The sequence below is a fragment of the Choloepus didactylus genome, chromosome 3, assembly GCF_015220235.1.
Source record: "Choloepus didactylus isolate mChoDid1 chromosome 3, mChoDid1.pri, whole genome shotgun sequence".
NCBI lineage: Eukaryota > Metazoa > Chordata > Mammalia > Pilosa > Megalonychidae > Choloepus > Choloepus didactylus.
This window is the reverse complement of record NC_051309.1, coordinates 180,019,683-180,043,127: the sequence shown is the minus strand read 5'-3', so window position 1 is coordinate 180,043,127 and position 23,445 is coordinate 180,019,683. Positions and strand designations below refer to the sequence as shown.

Sequence of the window (23,445 nt, the reverse complement as noted above, 5' to 3'; positions counted from 1 at the left end):
CACAAGTACTTGGATACAATCTTGAGCTCTGCTCAAACCTGGGGCTGTTTACTTTGCAGGAATTCTAAGACCCCCTCTCCACCTTAACTTCTAATCTCTTACCTTTTCTTACGACAACAGAACAAGTCTGGAATGCTTCCATATGCCTTTAAAAAAAAAAAGTTTCAAGCAGCAAAGACAATGACTGGAGAGGGGCGGAGAAGGGGTAGAGAGGAAAGTGGGGGATCCAAGCCTTTGAAATCAGAGTTATGAATCCCACTACCAACAAACCTTAGAAAATGACTTTTATGGGTAAAGCTACTGAAGTTTCAAAGATAGCAAGTAAGGCAGCAAGATATTTAACACAGTAAGTTAAAACTCTGCTACACTAGTAGACTGAGAATATATTTTAAGAAAAGCTTTAAAATTTTTTAGATAAATCTTTGATAGATTCCTAAAGTTTCATGGAACACTGGAGTGTTTTGAAGTGATCAGGAAAGAAAACCACCTCACAGATTTTTCTTGGTGACACTGTCAAGAAACAACCAACAGTGTTTCAAGTTCATGAGACCCTCAATATATGTTTGTTGACAATGGATGTGCTCGAAGGATATACTAATGCATGTTTTCAGGTGAGTGCAGGCTTTTTCTTCATTTTCTTTTTATTTCTACTTACAATGGAAAGCTTAAGTATTAAGTATCGTTCTAGGATTAAATTTGAACATCTTATATTAACAAAACAAATTTTATCAGAGGTATAATTATCTTTCCTTTTGATAATCAGTTGCTCTAGCATCAGCTCAGGCTAACCTTTAAATTCCTCTCCAGAAGAAGACACAATGTTCCACTCCTCCCTTCCTTGCTGAGTCCAGCACCTCAGCTCTCCACTCCACAACCTCCCACCCACCCCTCTCATTTTCTCAACTTATTTATTTGGTATCAAAACCACTATTTCTCTCTCAGTTGTTTTAGAGAAGATATACTTTCTTTGACTTTCTTTTTGGTCAAATGCTACTTGTTTTTATCTTTATCTCATATCTCTATGATATGGGACAGAGGAATACAAAAACCCTGAATTTTGCCAATCTTTGGGAATCTTTTCCTTGATGGTTAAGGTTGCCTTTTCTTGGAGAACAATTTTTAGTGACTTCAGTTATTAACAGCCTTGCCTTACAGGTTCCTTTGGTAACAAATTTAAAATATACATTTGTGAAGTTAAAAATGCAAATTTTAAAAAATAAAAATTCAAGAGACAATTTTCTTAACAGGAAATTAAACAGATAAAATCAAGGACACTGTGAAACAAATAATATACAAACTTTTATTCAAAGATAATTCAAGAAAGACATGTTTTGGTCATTTTTAAAGTGAGATTAGTTGAAGATCTCCAAAAAATTATACCTGATCAACACACATGACTACTCACAGGAAGTTCTCTCTTCTGTTAATAGCAGCTAATTTTGTACACACAGAAAAAATTCTTAAGACCATGCAAATTCAGTTGAATTCCATACATTCATTATATTCATCAAAAACCTGCAGTAATGTTCATGCCAAAGTGTTACTTTAAGAAAAAATTTTAAAAATACACACCAAAACATGACCAAGATTAAACTAAAGAAATAATAAATAAGCATAATTTATATTTTAGTTAAAAAGTTTGGCATCACACATATTCAGGTGTGTTACACCATGTTCATTCCTCAGAAGTGGCATTTTAAAGTGTTAAGCATTGTTAAATATCAAAAAATACAACTCTGTTTTACAATGTAGTACTGGCATAATTCAAAGTACTGTGCCAATTATAAATAGTATAATCAAGTTTCAAACATCTTTTCAAACATTTTTAAAGGAAAGCATATAGACACACATTCATATGCACACAATTTATTATACTCATGTAATCAAAGATATTTTATAAAAGCAAACAGTTTTATCCCTCAACTAGTTTGTATACTTAACATAGATTTTAATACCTGTTCAAAGAGTTTCAGTTCCTGGGTATACAGATTTTCAGGAGAAGGAATAAAGATATAAATTTAATTTTACAAGAACATACATTACTTTATCCTCCTTCGCAAAATATGTCATAGTCATTCAATGTTGATAAGAACCAGTCTGTTGAAAGTCTTTATGAAAACAACTGCTGTCTAAAGACTACAGAATATGTACTGCAGTCCAGGCTTCTTATTAAAATTCAATCAGCTGCTGCTCATTGCAGAAAAAGCCTACATGGTGCTTCTACCAAAAATAATCTTCAGTATCCAGGGCCTAGAAAGGCAGACGATCTTATCTTCTGCTGAGACTTAAAGTGCAGCTACAAGTGGAGAAGTGCTAGATTTCTTAGTCACTTCAGAAATACTTGTTGAAGCCTGTTTCTCATGTATAAATATGCAGAAAATGTCCTTCAGGCTCATAATGGTTTATCAATAACTGTGACCCCTGAGCAAAGAAATGAAGAAATGAAACAGAAGTCACAGGCAGCATTCTTTATTGCCAAGAAAATAAGGATTTCTTTTTACTACTAAAGCAAGAGGGACCAAACAAATCATGTTTTAGAATTTCCTTCTTAAACTTGAATAGTACTATCATTTTCACCTAAATGCTACTGAAATCTCCGTTTAGTTATGAAAAAGGATAATATTATATATTAGACCATTTAATCCAGAACAGGTCTTTTGATCAACTTGGGAAAATAAGTTTATTCAAAAATTACCAAAATTCACTTAATACTTAAAGGGGAACAATGAAATTTTTGGAGGTGATGGATATGTTCAGTATCCTGATTGTGGTGATGGTTTCACAGGTGCATACATATGTCAAAACAAATCAAATATATGCTGTTTACTGTATGTCAATGATACCTCAATGAAGCTGTTAAATTCACCTAATACTGAGCCATGTTATTCTGGGATCCTGCTGTACATAGCTCTTCTATGAGGTGTTATTTTGGATGATGCATAAACAACAGTGATGGCTAATTAGTATAAAGTTCTCTTTTTTTTTGTGACTACTGGATTAATTTTGTCACAGCAATATTCTAATTTTGAAGGCACTATAAATATCTATCATCAAAGAAAAATTAAAATAAATATACAGTTTTGAAATCTCACTTATAAAGCCCTAATTTTAAAAAAATGATCCAGTTTCTCTATTTATTAAAGAACATTACCATTTCTCTTACTAAGAGAATGGACCAAACATGACATTTTATTATTCAACCATGCTTAAGAAAAAAATTATTTCACATCCTCACTATAATACTATCTCAGGGAGCCCTGCAATGGGGAGATGTTTTAGAGGTCATGTTTCTTGGCTATCTGAGTAATTAAAGCCATGCCACTTAACGAAATCCATTCCACTGCAAAGGTTGATTATTACCTGCATAACTTCTCCCTGTGCTCATACAAGATGACACAATTGTCCACTTATCAGTTGTTGGGTTATAATATTCCACCGATGCCAAGTTACAGGAACCATCATCTCCTCCAACTACATATAACAGACCATTAACTGCACAAACTCCTTTAACAAAAATTACACAGAGAAAACAATTATTTCCAAAATTTGGATGAATATGAACTGCAAGATCAAGTAGAATTAATTATAATTCTATTCTGTTGTTGACAATCACAGTCCATAGTAATCACATTTAAATTGAAGAGTATTTTTTGATGTATCTTGCAATATCATCCAGTGATGTACAAGGAGTTCAAGGATCAAGACCTTATTTTAGACTATCGGAAACAGTATGAAGATAATGGCATTTTAAATAAGACTAGCATTTCCCAAAAGACTAGATAACCACCCTGAATCTATTTTCCACATGTAGTTCCCTTCCATGGGTCTTTTTTACAAGTCATTAGTTCACTAACCTTGAAGATCTCTTGAAATTATATTTTTTGATGTTGTTGCTTTAGCTTTTCCATTTTCTAAAGATCCTGAACTGCATTATATTAGGGCCACCTTCTTCAGGACTCCCCTAAGATGATATTCAACTAGCTTTTTAACTGGTTTAAATATTTCCTCAACTAGACAACAGCTCCTGAGAATCAGGATAATGGCTTATCAATCTCCAGTGTATGCCACATGGTAGGACTCAAAAATGCTTGTGATAAGAATGAATGAATTCAAGCTATCAGATAAAGAGAGCTTTTATCCTAATTAATTAGTCTCCATTAAGCAGCAAAAAGAAGTCACCACATTGAAGGTGGTTAATAGCGCAAATATAAGAATGTTCTTCCATGAACTACAACAAATATATGTCACCAGTAAGTGGTATTAATAATAGGGTGATATATGGGAAAATATGCCTAACATAAATTGTGGACTAAAGTTAACAGTAATATTATAATGTTCTTCCATCAATTGTAACAAAGGTACCACACCAATGCTAAGTGTCAATAATAAAGAAGGATATGGGGTTTTCTTTTTGGAGCATGAAAGTGTTCTAAAATTGACTGTGGTGATGAAAGCACGACTGTGATTATACTGAGAGCCACTGATTGTACATGTTGGATGGATTATAATCGTGTGTGAATAAAACTGCTTTAAAAAATATTAATCAAGTAACAATGAATACAAATTCTTTTGGTGAAGAAGATATGTGACTTTTACCTAAAAAAATAATTATGTTGAGCATTTAAAGTGAATTGGAGATGAAAGTGAAGCATATTTCCAAAGCAACAACAATAATTTAAAAATTTCTATTAGTTGTCTTGTATCTTCTTCTACCACACGAATACATTGTTTGATAATTAGAAGACACAAATGTTTACTAAATGCTTTTAAGAATCTGGTGTAAAAACTGACTGAGGTGATGTATCATTTTTCATTAAGAAATAACTTGACCAGTCATACCTTCTATGTTTACTTAGGGTATTTTTTTTTCCAGTAACTGAAAGTTGAAGGTATTTCTGTCATACTGTAGACAAACATCATAAATGTGTTAAAACATTTTTAAGTGATTTTTTTGTATAAACCTTTCATCATTACAAATTATAAATCATCTTCTGGAGACTCTCCCAGTACAAATTTAAAAAATAAAAGCAGTCATTAGTAGAAATTATAAGTATAAATGTCACAACTGCCTATGTTCTAGACACTATACTTGGTACTCACTATAAAGAATTATTATTTAAGTTTCTCGCTTTAAAGAGCTCAAACTCTATTATGAAAACCAGATTAGTAAAAACACAAACAAACAAAAACACAGGAAGACACAGTGATACTAGTGAAACTTTAACTGGAACTGAATATAAATTTCATAATCTTAATCTAGACTGATACCTGCATTTCTTCTGCACATGTTCATATCTGCAACCTGCCTCCATGTATTGGTGGTGGGATCATAAACTTCAACACTTTTTCTCACTAAAGGGCCATCATGACCTCCGACAGCATACAATAAGTTGTTTAACACACCAACACCTATAAAACACAAACAATGAAATGAAAATAGAGCAAAATGGACAAGAAATATATAACATGTTAGGGTTTATTCAATTTACTTGTAAGCAAATCTTTTCAAATTATTACTTGTAATAAAAGTAAGTTGATATTAAAGCATTCAATATAAGAAATGGAGATGGAAAAGAATTGACAATTAAACAAATATCCTAAAAAGAACTATTATTCTTAAAAAGAAGTATGTGAAAAAAATAAAAATGATTTATACAGAACACAGAAAATAAGTCCTTTAATATAATCCTTTTGAAAACAACTTTCATGATAAAAGTAAATCTGCAACAAAGCACAAAATTTGTAACAAATAGAAATAGAAATTCTTGAACATTAAAAAAGTTCCCCAATTAGCACTCAAAACAAAAAATAAAAAGGAATGCCAAGCAATATAAATATACAAATAAAACAGAAAAGAAGATTTTTAATTTAGCACTTCAAAATTAAATTTTAAAAGTACTAAACTGTGGTAAATTGTACTAAACTGCACTTAAATTAGTCTGTCATTAAAGTCAGCATATATTTTCAGATAATGTAAAGTAATGCTAGTGAATCATTTCACTTGTTTAATTATTTTCCATCCTTTCCTCCTTCAATTACTAAATGAGGTTCATATTTACCTGCGCCACTCCGTCTGGTGCTCATTTCCGCTATATACGTCCACTCGTTTGTGGTAGCATTATAGCATTCAACTGTGCTAAGACACTGACGGGAAGCTCCATCATAACCCCCTACAGCATAGAGCAAACCTAAACACAATCACAAAGAAAGCCAAATTCATGAATTTTTCACACAGTTTTTTCAAATCAGAAAATATTAATATATTTTCCTCAATGGTAACAGTTGCCTTGCAAAGTGTACTGATTTTTATGAACTAATATTAAGACTTTGCCTAATAGTTAAAAGTGGAGTCATCAAATCATATAAAGATCTGCAAGGTACAGGTAATACTTTTCACCAATAACCTTACTAATAGAAGATACACTCATTTATTTTTGCATAACACTTTGATAAGTGAATAAGATCCTGGAAAACAGAATTCAATTTTCTCTCAGTAAACTGAAAAATAAAAGTTAAACCAAGAGTTAGTATAGGGATACAATGGAATATAATTCAGCAATACAAAGAAATGAAATACTGACACATGCTACAGCATGGATAAACCTTGAAAATATTATGCTAAGTGAAAGAAGCCAGTCACAAAGGACTACATATTGTACAATTCCATTTATATGAAGTGGCCAGTAGAGGTAAATCTATAGAGACAAAAAGTAGATTAATGGTTGCCTAGGGCTGGGGATGATGGTGGGATGGGGGGGGAGGGGAACAACTAAGAGGAGCAGGGTTGCCTTTTCAGCTAATGAAATGTTCCAAAATTGATTGTGGTGATGGATGCACAACTCTGTGACAATAATACAAGCTATTAAATTATACATTTTAAATGGGTGAATTGCACTGTATATGAATTATATCTCAATAAAGATTTTTTTTTTAAGTTACTACCAGGAATTACATTCACAGTAGAAAGGGGTGCCCAAACTGATATCAAAATCACATAAAATAATAATAATACTTACAGCCTTTCTTAAATTCTATTTGGACACAAAGTAGGACATAAATAAATAAAGGTGGTAATCCATCCCTTAAATGAAACAGCTCTTCTCCAGATATAATATTTTATAAATGTCACTGATTTTCTCCCTATACAATTGTGCTAAGATCAGGTGACAATCTTACATAGGTCACACAAATACACACATATAGATAGAGAAAGAAAGAGAAGGAAAGAAGGGAGGGAGGGAGTAGGTGAAAGGAGGCCTTATACAGGAAAGTTTATATAGATTAGCTAATTTTTAAAAGAGGATAATGAAAATTTTATAATAATTACTACTTTTCTATTTTAAATGACCATTTGCTTGCCCAATTATAACATTAGTGTTTAGATCACTGGAAAACCCCACTCCCAACAATCAAGCCATATGTACTGGAAATGTTCACCTGGAAGAACCGCCAGCACCTACCTCCAACAACCCCTACACCAACACTGCTCCTCCTTGTGTTCATCGGAGCAACATGAAACCATTCATTAGACTTTATGTTATACGCTTCCACAGATGATAAACCTATAACAAAGTACAACACTCTTCATTTCCTCCTCTAAAACAAAGTTAATTGTTCTTATAGACACATATATATATATACTTTTTTAATTAGGAAAAATACTTCAGGCATGCTAAATTGGACTAACATTACAGAAGAAAACGGTGGAATGTAAATATATCATTTACATGATGAACAAGAATAGCTTCCTTTCCAGAGAGCTCCTACCCAAGCTACTTACATTTATTTATTAGCTTTTTAAGACTGGGGAGACGACTGAAACTGATGCATAAGAAAGAAAATGTATACAATTAAGACTCATATCATTTAAAGGAATACTTGATACAATTTTTAAATGTATTTTAAAAAATACCCATTAAAATATTCAAGTGTCTCCTAATGTTGCCATAATTTGTTCCATAAACATGGTTGTTGGGTTAATTCTAAAAGCAAGGTAGAAAAGATAAAAAGGAAATTACCTGTACTCCCATCAAAGCCTCCCACAGCATATAACAATCCATTTAACACAGCAGCTCCCAAAGTGCTTCTCCGGTCTCGCATGTTTGCAACGCTAGTCCACTGATCCTTCACGGGGTCGTAGGAATCTACAGTGCGGACTCTTAATGAACCATTAAAGCCACCGACAGCAAACACAAGTCCGGCCATGTAGACCATTCCTGTAAAACGAATACAGCATTTAAATATGAACATGCTACCAAGTTCCACCATAATCTTAAGACTGCTTTACAGTAAGTCTACAGATGTCAGAATGTAAGTTACTTCTATGAGGATCCTGACGGAACAGGTTCTAAGAGACACTATTCATTTGCTATATAACTATTAAATTGTCTTTCTATGGTTACTGAACATGCTCTGGCACAGGCTCAAGTACCATTCTGACTCATGTTTGATTTCTAAATATTAATTTACAGGCTTAAGTAATCAGCCAACATTTTCCAAATACTTGAACCTATAGACATCTTTTATGGCTTTCCATTTTGGATCTTCTATTGGATGTTAATAAATGAAAATCTTTATGTTTATACTTTATTTGCATAATGTACTTCCAGTTCATCATGTTAGTGGGCTAAATCAAGGTCAGCAAATTAAAACCTACCTATCAGCCAAGTCTGGCCTGTTATTTTTGTATGGGCCGTGAGCTAAAGACAGTTTTAACAATTAAGAAATTATATGAAATTCAAATTTCAGCACTCATGTTTACTGGAACACAGCCACACCCATTATTTACATATTGTCTATAGCTGCTTTTGCAGAGTGGCAGAGTTGTACAGCTGCAACTTGAGACTATGTGGGCCACAAAGCCTAAAACATTTACCTATGGCCCTTTACGAAAAGTGTGCTGACCCTGGGCTAACAAGAAAGTAGGGGATCCCTGGGTGGAACAACTGTTTTGCTACACTCAGGGTTTCAACCATCTTTTCATTTTTCTGAACTTTTGTCCATGCCATTGTCCTGAACTGAGAAGCTACTCTCACCATCCACTCTATCTTCAACTTTCAAGCCCCAGTTCAAATTCCACATTCTCTATGAGGCTTTCCCTGAGCCACTTCAGCCTAAACGGATTCCTTCCAGCTCTTGAAGCCCCACAGCAAACAATACCTATGTAGTGTATTTGTGATTAATAAATGTTGTACAGGCTGGAATTTCACTATTTTAAATTGTTCAAATTTTACTGTTCTTAATATTATTCCTGCTTATATCACTGCCCCAGCCAGATTATTAAACTACTAATGGCAGGCTTTGTGCCTCACATTTCTCTGAACTCCAGCAGGGAGAACTGAAATCACCAGATATAAGTGTCTGACTAGCTCAATGTTTTATATGATGTTTGTATTTGAATGTCATCAGGTGAGGCATGCACCACTGCTCATTACTGTCTTACCCAGATGCTTTATCTCCCCTACCCACCATCACAAATCCCCCAAAATATTTGAATGTACAGTCCTTTATATTACATGGCATCAAGACGTCTTACAGTTCAAATGAACCTGACTTCCATCAGGAAATGAATACTCAAGCTACTTCCTGGTAAATCCAGAGTGTCTGAGGCAAGTGTCTGGCCATGAATAGTTTAAGTAGGCAGAGAAATAGCAAATGATCAAGGGTAATCACTAGATTTCCTGAGCTTACAGGCCCTCCTTGGGAGGTCCGGGGAACCAGTAAGCAGTTACACAGCAGATAGCATATTTCAGAATGAAAAAATACTGTATTCAAATATCGTGACACTGGGGAACATTCACTGTGGGAATTCCGGCCAAAGCAAGTTTTATTTTCCTTTCCCTAGAAACAAAACCAAAGAAACCAAAATGTATCATCTCCTAGAGATGTTATAGTATGCTTTCAAAGCTTTAGGATATTTCGGATGGCAGAAAGAAGAGAAAAATGAATCAATCTACAAGGTGAGATTTTCCCCCAAGGTTTCTGTGTGGAGAGGATATTGAACTAAAAAGAAGTATGGGAACCTCTCACCATGTTACCAGAGAAACAGAGTACCCAGAAGTTTGAGTAGTTTGGCCAAGATTACAGTTAGTCAAAGAACAGTTATCATCAGCTCTGAGCTGAAGGGGATGGTAGGGGTAGCTGATGAGTGTTGAGAGGAATGAGGGCACAATGAAAGTAAAATTTACTAATAGTTACCCAATGAGTAAACTGTACGCTTTGGAATAAATGCAGTCTAGGGATTTATGATGCAATGAAAAGTTAACCATACCAGGACCCAGATGTGAATTAAGAAACTAGTAGGCAAATATCATAGAAGACCCCATTTCTAACAGTAACAATAAAGTATCTAAGAATAAATTTGCAAGAAACATACAGAACCATATAAAGAAAATGTTAAAAATCTGAAGGATGTAAAAGAAGACATGAATACATGGAAAGGTATCACTTGTACTTAAAGGGGAGTTTCAGTATTGTAAATGTGGAAATTTGCCCTAAATGAATCATTCCAGGGTAGCTAGGAAAATTATGATTCAACTGGAGTAATGAGGAAGGAACCAATCCTACCAAATATTAAAACATATCCTAAATTAAAACTACTTTGTTTTGACACATGAACAGTCAAGAACAAATCAAAGGACAAGAACAGAAAATTTAGAACAAAACTAAATAAATGTGAAAATTTAATAAATATTAAAGGCAGCATTTCAAGTAAGTCCAGATAGGTTGATTAGTTAATAAAGGGTATCGGGACAACTAGCTAGTCATTAAAAACAAAAATCCATACTTTTCTTGTTATACCAAAATAAAGTTCAGATGTTTTAAAAATTAATATAGAAAATATAATTGTAAAAGCACTAGAAAAATTCATGTTTTTAAAATACAGTTTTGTTACCGTGCAGAAATCAGGCAGACACAACTTCAACCAAGTGATCAAGGTTAATATCACCAGAAACAATCATACTGATACTACGTACCCTGTAAAGGAAACTTCACTCTGGGGTGTTTCATAACCTCAATCTAATCATGAGAAAACATCAGACAACCCAAACCGAGAGATATTTTAAAAATTACCTAACCAGTACTCTTCAAAAGAGTCAAGGTCATGAAAGACAAGGAAAGAATAAGGAGCTGTCACCTATCGGAAGAGACTAGAGAACATGACAACCAAACGCAATGTGGGATCCTGAAACAGAGTAAAGGCCTTAATGGAAAAGCTGGTGAAATCCGAATAAAGCTTGCAGATTAGTTCATAATACTATACCAATGCTAATTTTTTAGTTTTGATAAGTGTACCATGGTTATATAAGATGTCAATATTAGGGAAAGCCAGGTGAAGAGTGTATCAAACTCCTTGTACTATCTTTGTAACTCCTTTGTAAATCTAAAATTATTTCAACATAAAAAGTTTTAAAAAGTATGAGTGCATGATACACACACATATAAATAACACTTTTCTAAGTTAGAAACAAATCTCTAAGTCCAAAGATGCAAAATCCTGATATACAGAACTAAATAAAAAGTTAAAATTTTTACAGGGCAAAAACAGCATAGTCAGAAATAAAAGATTAAGATGTAAATATATACACCATATATGATAGACAAAAGGCTACTTTCCTTAATATATAAATGTAATTGTCAAATCAATAAAACAAAATCAAAAATGGAAAAATTCATGAACTGACAATTCAGAGAAAAATGGTTAACTTTCCTCATTAAAGAAGTACAAATTAAAGATTTGTACTTCAATTAAATAAGTACAAACCAAGAAGAGAGAGCATTTTTCAGCTATCAGACCGGCAAAGGTCCAAATATTTAAATACATGGTGTTATTAAGAGCGTAGAGAAACTAGCACCTCATATTTTACTGATAGTGGGAGTAGTCATTGGTGTACTCTCTTAGGATACCCTTTAAACCAGAATTTTATCCTACTGAAAAATATTTGAATATGTACACAATGATGTATAAGGAAATTCATTGTTGCAATATTTATAATAGCATAAGATTAAAAACAATTTTAATGTTCTTCAATTAAAAACTAGTAAACTTATACTACATCCAGACTCTGCTCCCAATACTACACAGCTCTTAAAGAATGAAACTTAGATTTGCAGATAATGTAACAGTTTCCAAGATACAGTGTTAGAATCATAGAAATGTTCCATTACACTTGGAACTCATTTTGTTATGGGAGATACAAATTATAAAAAATATGGATCCAAGTTTGAGTCTCAGGAAGTATCCTAAGAATCTGTAAATGCTTCTTGTGACTGCAGTTTTGGCTAAATAAGGTCAGTTTCAACAAATGTTTATAAAACAAATACCTGCAAGAAGACAGCTGTGGCTTACGGTTGAGGCAGGAATCTCCTAGAATTAAGAGTCTCAAACCAAAGAATTCTCTTCTGAACACATTAGCAAAGGCAACTAGGAAAATACCATGCAAATTGCTAGCTCCTCCACATTATACTTAGAAAATCAGACAGACAAGTAAATATGAACACAGAAGCAGCTTTTCCCATCTATGTCTTAAATGAGTTACTAGGCTCCTGAATCATTGTTAACCACGCAGCTATTTTAATCAAAGCTTTTCTAATAAAGATTCTTTTAATTAAAAAGTAAGACCTGAGACAGACGCTCCCAATGACCCAGCAGGAGGAAACCGACCAGAGTGCATCATGCTTACCTGCTCTGCACCTCCTGGAAGGTAATTCTGCAACTTGGTGCCATCGTTCCTCTTTAAAGTCATAGCATTCCACACTGCGGATAGCCTTTGGGGCTTGGCCGCCAACCACCACCATCAACTGGAAGGGCAGAAATATAAGTCCTTGAATAAATGACTATTACATATTCAGGGATTTAAAATATCCTACAAAGACACTGGTGTGGACACTGGTGTGGAGAGTATTAGGATGAAGATGGTAGGATGAGCTGGGGGGAAAATGACCACCTAAATCAACATTTAATAAACATCAACAAAGGGGGCACATGTTAGAACTAAAATTTTATTATCTAGCACATTGAGTTAAATATAAGGATTTCAGAAACTAAGTTTCTGATCCTTCGAGCAAAAGCAGTATTTAAGCCAAAAAACAGCAGGCAGTCAGCACTGGCAAGGCTGCAGTATGTCCTAGTAATTGCTATAAACTAGAGCCCGGTTTTGCAATGACCAGGGACTAGATCTTCACAATCTAGGAGAGCAGAGAGAAACAAAATTTATGTTAGTGGATAAGTGAGGTGAAAAGGACAGTGAGGAAAATGAAAGATGGAAGAAGGAAAAAAAAAAAAAACCTACTGAAAAAAGAGGAGTGATTGAACTGGAGTTCACAAGAGCACAGATTCCTCGATCTCAATTGTAAAGAGACCTCTCTGATGCCCACAAATAAACAGCCTGAAAGGACAGATAATGGAGATGGTAGAAATCACAATGAACAAATGCACAATAGTTTGATGCTGAGAATAAATGAGGTCTATGTATTTCTTCAATTCAACTGAATCCAACAACTATTTACTAAGGGCCTACTATATTTGACCTGAACTGTGCTAAGCATTATACATAAGAAATAGAAGACGTCGTCTCTACCCTCCAAGAGCTTATACATATCACTGAGGAAACAATAAGACTCATGAAGTAATTCAAGAACAACATACAATTTGACAATTACAAATGATCAAAAAGTTATATAATTAGTAGAGACATTAACTGCTGTTGCTGATCAGAAAATGGAAAGTTGCCTTAATTTAGTGAAAACTTTCAGGAGAGGGTGGAACCTGACCTAGGGCCTTTCGAGATGGATGGAATTTAGAAACCAACATGTTTACCTTTTACTGAGTACATACAGGCACTCTCTGACAACCCTGAAAATACAGGTGTTAAACTGGAAGAACATAAATGTTAATGATGTCTTGAATAGAAAAATACTGTAAAGAATGACAAGGACCTCGGGGAAAAGATAAATTATGACAAGAAAAGCACATGTTAAAAAGAAAAACAAAATCAAAATTAACAGAGCATGAAGTAATTATACATGCAAAAAAGAGGTCTGTGACCTTGACTGAGCAATGACCTACCAATGCTTAGAACTACAGAAAGATGGGTATATAGAAAACATAATTCCTGAATCAGAGCAAATCCCAATTTTCCAAAAAGGGTCCTATTTAATAATTAAGTTAGTAGCTGAAGAGAAGAAGGAATTATAAAGGACTTAAAAAGAAGACTGAACATAGACCAACCAAACAGTTCTTTCAGGTCTGCCATTCTTCCAGTGTTGAATGCAAATGAGTAAAAGGAAGAATTAACAAAGAAACTCACCAACACCCTCCCCTTTCACCATCAAAGGAAGAGATGGGAGGCAAGCAAGGTTGTAAAATCATAGAGGGAGAATGCTCAGTAAGATCAATATTGTATTTAGGGTTTTATATAATACCTATCCATGTTCAAAACTTCAAATTCTACCTGGCAAAGTTAGACGACTTTTGAAAGAGACTTGGATTCTATATCTGATGAAGATATTAAACAAAACAAAACAAAACAAAAAAACACCAAACAAAAAAACCTCAGAAGGGAATACAAAACCCATGAGAAAAAATATTGATTTATAGATTACATGATTCTCGAACTTTGAATTTCATGATTTCCATGAAATAATTCACTTTTGCATATCAAAACGAAGGTGGGAGGAAAAACGTGTTCCCAAGATACAGAGAACAGTGGTAATATTTGTTCTTTACTAACCCAAGAGAAGTGAATGGGGTGGGGATTTGGGACTCTAGGAATTAGGGATAACAGGGACAGGGAGAACGTACAATGGGAGGACAGGAGAAAAGGGATATTTGTATGAGATCAAGAGAATGCTAAAACCACTGTGTGGCTACCATCAAATGAACTGCTCAAACTCACACCCAGTTATTTGTAAAAGCCACCCGATCTCATTTGAGAAATTGCACACTAATTATACTAATGTAAAGAAACTAGAAAATTGGGAAGACCTTTGGTATGGAAAAGTTAAATGTAACAAATGAAGAGGGCAAGGGGTATGGAGTTAAGCAAATTAAAATAACTGACCCCAAATACAGGTTAACTAAACTTTGCTCTTTTCCATTTCTTCACTTATTACATGTTAGTTAAAAACGGAAATTCCTGAGAAATCAAGTTTCATGATTCTACAGTTGGGAATTTCAAAATATATTGGGTAAAATATTTGTGATGGTTAGGTTCCTGTGTCAATTTGTCCAGATGTTTGGTCTAGCAAGCACTGGCCTGACTGTTACTGTGAGGACATTTCATGTACTTAAATCATCAATAAGTTGATTGCATCTATGGCTGATTACATCTATAATAAATTGAGGAAACTGCCTTCAATAATGAGAGATCTTTCATGCAATCAATTGAAGACATTAGAAGGAGAAATGATAATTTCAGCAGTCTGAAGAGAGAATTTCCATCTCTACTTTGGCGAGCCAGCTTCTCCTTGGGGAATTCATCAAAAACCTTCATCAGAATTCCACCTTGCAGCTTGCCCTACAGAATTTGGACTTGTGCATCTCCTCAGTCCGATGAGACAATTTTTATAAAATCTCATAATATTTACGGATATCTCCCATCAGTTCTGTTTCCCTAGAGAACCCTGACTAATACAATATAGAAAGATATATACCCAGAAATATGACAGCATTTGTAAAAAATAGAATTCCAAAGAGAAAGAGAAGCCATCAATAAAGTATACATATACCGTTTTCATTATGATGTCTAAATCCAAGGATGCCTTATGTAATCCCAGTGCTATTAATCAAGAATGCAAAACAAATATTCAAAATATAAAAAGAATCATTCATGCAAATTATTACCAGTCCTAGATTAGATTTCATTCTAACTTAGATTTAATCTTAAAGGTAACTACTCTCAAATGACAAATGGTACTGTTGAAAGAGCATACAATACAAGCAACTTTAAAGATAAACCTTGAGAAGAGATAATGCCAGTAGACATGCAAAGTCAAAGAAATACTGTTGCTCCTTGCTGTCTACCAGCTCTGCTGCCACTCCTTCTTAGCCACATTGACAAAGCATTATAAAAGAGAACCTTTATGGATCAGTACACCCATCACAAAATAAAAGATAAAGAATTGAGATTTAAAAGTACAACACGGTTGTATGTCAAAAGACATAATTCAGTGGAGAGGATAGAGAGTAATAACTAAAGATGAAAGATATAAGAAAACAATGGATAACATATTAACTATTAATCCATCACTGCCCCCGCATACAAGAGTAGAAAATAAACAAACAAACAAAATAAGTAAATAAAAACATATTATGGATCATTCTGATAAGACCATATACAAAGTGGTGCTTAAAGTGTTGGTATTCCAGTACTGTGGCCATTCCAAGGCCACAACTGAGAAGTACCCAAACAATGTCAACTGAACAGACAGCACAACCCCACCAGAGAAAGAAAAATAAAATACTTGATAGGATTTTACTAAGAACTCTCCAGAAAGTTTTCAAAAATGACGTGTGTATTTCAGAAATTCGAAGTAAATTAGTTCACCCTAAAGGTCTCTCAGCAAAGCTAAAGATGGTAGAAGATAATTCTATGGGTTAAAAAGAGCTATTTTTTACAAATATGTAATGTTTAAAAAGTATTAAAGATAAAACAAATTACTTAGAAGGAAGTTGGAAAGACTACCATGAAAGAAATGATAACTTTAAGTTGACTAAGATGCTGAACACTTTTTATAAATTTATTTCTTGTAAGAACAAAAACTGACACCAAATAATATGGACAATTATGAAGTAATGAAGGCATATAAAGATGGCTACTCATAAAAGCAGGTAAAAGGGAAATTGGGAAATGTAAACATTTATAAAATCAGCAGACCCAGATGGCATGCATACTAAGGTATCAAGGGAACTAGCTAATGTACTTACTGAGCCACTTACAATTATTTTTGAAAAATCTTGGAGAACTGAGGAGAGATCAGAAAATTTTAAAAAGGCAAATACCAATTTTCAAAACAGAATAGGAGGTGAATGCCTTGTAAATACCTTTTGTTAAGAGATAATATTCTCAGTAAAACTTTCGACTATTTTGAGAAGAATATTCAAACTTCTAGGGGCCAACAAATGATGAGAAGCAGACAAAGGGATGTTAAAAAAAAATCTTTCCAAATTTGAAACCATTTGATCCTGAATCTCATTGGATGTTATATGCCAAATCGTTTTATTTTTGGTTTGGGTAACAATCATAATCATATGGACCGAAACTTTCTACAAATAGACTGTGTCAGTGGGTGGGTATTTCTAATGAGATGTCACCAGGGAGAGTGTTGGGGTTCATTCTAAATTAAAATATTTACTAATGATCTAGAAAAGGAGTAAAAAGCACACTGGCAAAATCTGCAGTTGGTTCTAAATTGAGAACTGTTGCTAACACTGGGCACAACAGAAAAACAATACCAATACAGATTTGAAGCAATCAAAAATGTAGACTCCAAAAATAAAACCTGGAGAAACATTAAATAAAAGCATTAATATGAAAGAATTTAAAAAACGTAAGTCAATGGAGAGGATAGAGAGTAATAACTAAAGATGAAAGATATAGAAAACAATGGATAACAGATTATTAATCCATCATCCCTTCCCACAAGAGCCAAAAATAAATAAACAAACAAATAAGTAAATAAAAGCATTTTATTATGGATCATTCTGATAAGACCATACATCAAATGGTGCTTAAAGTGTTGGTCTTCTGGTACTATAAAGATGCAAAGAGCAGAAGGAATTGCAAACAAATGCAATTATGAAGGGTTATGTTGTAAGGACAATTAAATCAATAAAACAAGAATGGCTTCAACTAAAAAAATAAAGGTGGGATATGGACTTTTTAAACAGGAAAATATGAACACTGATGATATGGGTAGACATATGAGAAATCTACGCTGAAATGGCTACATATGATGTCTGGGCGCACCTTCAAATAGTATATACATTAGGGGACAGTAAGGAGATGAACTGATCAAGCTATTTTACCATCCTAGTTCCAATACGTACTTCTGTGAAAACACTGGGATTCCAGTTATATAAACACTTAGCTTAACAGAGAAATTTTGCTACCTTGTCTGATTTGCCTCTTTCTATTTTAACTAGAGCTAACACAACTCAGAAGGGACAAAAACCAGTTGCCTTCTGTTTCAGAAGAGTGACATCATACAATTTATAAAGATTAAATGAGCCAAACAATCCCCACCTTAAAGGGACAAAATCAATAGAGGAGTTCAATTCAATACAGTACAATGAATTCTTAGATGTACTGTGTTGTTTGTGGCAGGGAAATTAAAACAACACAGCACAGAAATTCAGGCAAGCTAAAATTAACAGTTCATTTCACTATGGGCCTTTCCTGTGAGGTGATAACAAGTGTGAACAACATATCCTACTTTGGGAAGGTTCATCGGTGTCCTCAGCCGTGTCCGGACACTCTTCATTAATATACGTTGCTCTGTTGGCAGCAAATGGTACTTCATAGCTTCAATGAGGTAATCTTTGCAAGCGCTGCTGTTTTTGACCAATGCTTCCTCTTCAACCCTCTGTAAGAAGAAATCAGGCATACTCCGTGAGAAGACTGCTATTTCATGATAAAACCGACAACAAAACAGAAATAAAGAAAAGGGTGGGGGGGGGGGGGGACAAAAAACCAGTAACTACCCAAGCCAGTAACTATCCTCTGCAGTTCAGCCTAAAAGTAAGAAAGTTTGAAGATCACCAAGAAAATAAAACAAACAAACAAACAAAAAGATCACAAAGAGAAAAATAAATCAAAACAAAAAAGTGCTCAAGTATCTGGCCTGCAGAAATAAACATATATATGGGTAATAAAGAGAAGAACTACAATGAAAAATATGACATACTTCAATGTCAGCTATACAATATGATGCACTCTAGACACTACTATACTCATTTATTTCTTTTTTAAACATCAAGCCAGACAGAAAAACAAGAAAAAAGATAATGAGTACTTCGGGAGGGGTAGGCAATACTAATAAACTGAAGATGCCCTGTCAAACACAAGATGGCAAATAAAATATCCAGCAAAGAGATTCAAACTACTTTAAAATAATGTGTCTATAGCACCAATTAAGTCTTGTCTTTACTATGCCTGACCCCAAAAGCAGGACAGTTTTTTTTGTTCATTTTTTAATGGTAGAGCTCTGACCAATGATTACACAGACTACAAAAAATAGAGGTATTAAGAAATCCTAAAGTGCGCACAGATCTAATCTCTTAACAAAGAAATAGTGCGTTAGATGGTTTTGATTATAAAAATGTTGAAATTTTTCTAACAAGATGAGAATAATAAAAGAGTAAATTGAAAATTGTTCAGGGACTACTGAAGAATTATGTATTCCTATTTCTAATAGGCTGATTTTCCTCAGCTTAAAAATAAAGATGAGCACCAAATGCATACCACTGGGAAATTATGAAGTAGAATTAAACAGTATTTGGGTCAAATCACCAAATTCCATTTCTGCGGGTGAACTAGAAGAGACGAACAAAAGAGAAGCAGAGAAGAACAAGGCAGTGATGTAGAGGCAGAGGCACACATTCATTAGTTAAATGACCATGACACATATTGCCTCGATAAGCTCTAATACTTGACTACCCAAACCAGAAAAAGGGATGGCAAACAAATTTCTAATAATGGGGAACAGCCTAAGAGGGGGCAGCTGCCAAAGACTGCAGGTGCCTTTATGGCTCTGCCTTGCGCTCGTTGGCTCTACCTGTGTTCTGCAGCTCTCATCACTGACTACTGGGCACCTACACACTCCTCAGGCTGGTGACAAAGTGTTATATGTAGTCAGGTGCTTTGCATTCATTTACCTGAACTAAATACTCCCGAGGAAGCAAAGGTAACCTTACATGTTCCATCAGCCGGGCCATAAACTCTTGCCTTACATCTTTGTCATGGTTCACCCAAGCTATTACAGCTTCAAATACCTTCCAGAAAATATGGGGAGAAGAAAAATAAACAATGAGTTATATAGTAAGGCATGTGGAAGAAATATGATGAGATTACTTTTAACATACAACTACTGCTAAGATACCCAAGTTTAATCCATCACTCAAACTTTTTAGAAAATCCTGATTTATGATGTATTTACAAAGCCAGTCACTCTATTCCCCTTGCCCTATTTGGTATTCAGTAAGTACATTTGACATTTGTGAAGCATTTTGACAAGTACATTACCTAATCTTCTTGAATTTGAGCAATCACTAGCTGTAATAATCTGATGATATATAATTTTCATTGTTGATAACCTTTCCAAATTGAATTTAGTTCTACTTACCTAGATTTAAATCTCAAGTCCCTTTGGAATAAGGATGGTAAAGCACCCAAAATAATGAAGCAAAGTGAAGTTCTAGAATAAAAATTGATGTACCCTTAAAAACAATTCATTTTTTGGCTTTTTATTTAGATTTACAAACTAACAAGCCCATGCACTTATAAATCAAGACAAGAGATTAACTCTCCTTTTTCATAATCACAGAATATATTAAAATATTTTGAGGTCTTAAAAATAAACTAAATAAGGGGCATTACTACTTACAACATATATGAATGAGAAAGCTAATAAACTAATGTGAATACTATATTTCACTACATAATTTCTTTTCAGACTGATGAATATATCATCCAATAACCTCTAAAAGGTTGTTGAAAGTGTTTGACAATATAAATGGATTACTGGTAGCAAAAAAAAAAAAATAGTTATTTTGATTCAGGAACACAGCAAAAAGCTAAAAATAGTCCACATTACAATTATCATCCCTTTTTAATTTATTCACTTAACAAATATTTATCTGTGCTTGGTGCAAGAGATAAAGTGAATAACCGAGAGATAGACCACATCCTGCCAATTCTACTATTTCTCAATTGTGTGTCCTCTTCTCCACCCCTGCTTCTACTAACCTATATCAGATCCTTAATGCTCACTGGTATGACTTCACCAACCTCCTATTGGGCCCCCACATCCATTCTCACCCCACTTTTGGTCCACTCTACACACTGTGATACTGGTTTCCAAAAATGCCCCTAATATACCACATCTCCCAATATTCACACCTTTATGTAACAACCTCCCACAAACTGAATCTGAGTTGGCCCTTTGTAACCAATAGCATGTGGTAGAAGGAACACTGTGTTGCTTCTGAAATTCTGAAGCTGGGTCATAAAACCTTGAGGCTTCCCATCCTCATCTCCTGAAATACTCATTTTGGGGAAACCAGATGTCATGTAAAAAGCTTGACTACCTTAAGACTACTATCTTAAGACCAGGTGTTCTACTGTGCTGATGCTGCCAGAATGCAAAACACCAGAAATGGATTGGCTTTTATAAAAGGGGGTTTATTTGGTTACACAGTTAAGTCTTAAGGCCATAAAGCGTCCAAGGTAAATGCATCAACAATCAGGTACCTTCATTGGAGGATGGCCAATGGTGTCCGGAAGACCTCCGTTAGCTGGGAAGGCACGTGGCTGGCGTCTGCTCCAAAGTTCTGGTTTCAAAATGGCTTTCTCCTGGGATGCTCCTCTCTAGGCTGCTGTTACTCAAAAATGTCACTCTAAGCTGCCCTTGGAGTGTTTGCCCTCTCTTAGCTTCTCTGGAGCAAGAGTCTGCTTTCAACGGCCTCTTCAAACTGTCTCTCATCTGCAGCTCCTATGCTTTCTTCAAAGTGTCCCTCTTGGCTGTAGCAGCTTGCTCCTTCTGTCTGATCTTATATAGTGCTCCAATAATTTAATTCAGACTTAACCTGAATGGGCGGGCCAACACCTCCATGGAAATTATCCAATCAGAGCCATCACCCACAGTTGGGTGGAGCACATCTCCATGGAAACACTCAAGGAATTACAATCTAATTAACACTGATAGGTCTGCCCACACAAGATTACATCAAAGATAATGGCATTTTGGGGGACATAATACATCCAAACAGCACATTCCACTCCCTGGACTGCAAAATGACATGATCTTTCCATATACAAAGTACATTCATCCCACCACAATATCACAGAAACTTAAATCATTTCTGTAACAATAGTTAAGTACAAGATCCCATCAAAATCAATTATAGGCATGGTCACTCTTAAGGCATAATTTTTCTTTAGCTTTGGATCTGTGAACTTAGAACAAGTTATGTGCTCCCAATATACAAAGGAGGGACATTCATAGGATAAACATTCCCATTGCCGTAAGGAGAAACAGTAAGGAAAACAGGGTTCACAGGACCAAAACATTTCCTAAAACCCGCAAGACAAACTTCACTAGATTTCAAAGTCTGAGAGTCATTTACAGAACGATGTTGCATCCTCGAGGCTTGAGAGAGTGGGAGTCTAACCCTTCCTAAGGGCCTTTTTGGCAGCCCTTTCCTCTCCAAACACTGGGGTGAGTGCTCCAACATATCTACACATTGGGGAGACCACCTTCTCGGGCCCACCCTCCTCAAACATTGGGGTAGCACCCGGATTCCCTTCCATCTCCAGGGCACATGCTCAATCCCTTCAGAACTGTGGGGTGGCAGCCAGGCTCTCCCCAATTCCCTGGGAATGTGCTCCACCCTCTTTGGGGTTTGGGGTGGCAGAACACTTCCTGAGCATTGAGGCAGAAGGCCCACCCTCGACCTCCAGGGCAAATTCACCCTTTCCATGTGTGTGGGCCACTCCGCTCTCCCAGTCTGAGACCTCTTGACTCCAGACTTCAACCTCCATGGCACTGTCTTTGAAGAAATTTTTCCTTCAATTTGTTCCTTGTCTGTCCTCTCCAGTCCAGATCGGCAGCAGCTCTGTCTATAAAGATTTCGTAAAAATTCTGTTGGCTTCGCACGAAGCACAGGGGTCAAAGCTGTCAGACAATAGGACTTTCCACAAATTCTTTCTGCTTAACTCCTTTTCCAATCTTGGCTTGTACTGAAATGGCGACTGGGTTCCATGTTTGGTTACATCCTCATGTTGGGCTGTAGCTTCTGGGATTCCACTCCCTGGAAGCCCGTAATTTTCCAAGCCATCAGCTTCTGGTTTCTTTGAACCCAAGAGTTCAGTTCTAAGTCTCTCTCTCTCCGCTTGCATTGTACTATAAGCTGCAAGGAGAAGCCAGGGTACATCCTCCACATGTAGTCTGGAGATCTCCTCAGCTAAATATTCCAGGTCATTGCTTTCAAATTTTGCCTTCCATCCAACAACAGGACTCATTTTGCCAAATTCTCTGCCACTTTAAAACAAGGATCACCTTCCTTCCAATTTGCAACAATACATTCATCATTTCTATTCAAGGCCTCGTCAGAAGTATCTTTAGAGTCCATATTTCCACAAACAGTCTCTTCAAAGCAGTTTAGGCCTTTTCTATCAAGCTCCTCACAATTCTTCCAGAATCTACCCCTTATCCATTTAAAAAGCC

At 35.2% G+C, this 23,445-nt stretch overlaps 1 protein-coding gene across 2 annotated transcripts in view; it reads right to left on the bottom strand.

Annotated features, from left to right (window-relative positions):
- Positions 1-1,277: 1,277 nt before the first annotated feature.
- The window catches only part of KLHL2 (kelch like family member 2), a 141,378-nt gene continuing 119,210 nt past the window's right edge, over positions 1,278-23,445 (bottom strand). For both annotated transcript variants that reach the window (XM_037830960.1, XM_037830961.1), the window contains 9 exons: positions 19,877-19,993; positions 18,436-18,585; positions 12,684-12,801; positions 8,019-8,216; positions 7,461-7,562; positions 6,060-6,188; positions 5,269-5,409; positions 3,361-3,504; positions 1,278-2,421 (listed from right to left, as the gene is read on the bottom strand). In XM_037830960.1, coding sequence (XP_037686888.1) covers positions 2,393-2,421; positions 3,361-3,504; positions 5,269-5,409; positions 6,060-6,188; positions 7,461-7,562; positions 8,019-8,216; positions 12,684-12,801; positions 18,436-18,585; positions 19,877-19,993 — 1,128 coding nt within the window. In that variant the 3' untranslated portion in view covers positions 1,278-2,392. The remainder of the gene's footprint in view (positions 2,422-3,360; positions 3,505-5,268; positions 5,410-6,059; positions 6,189-7,460; positions 7,563-8,018; positions 8,217-12,683; positions 12,802-18,435; positions 18,586-19,876; positions 19,994-23,445) is intronic.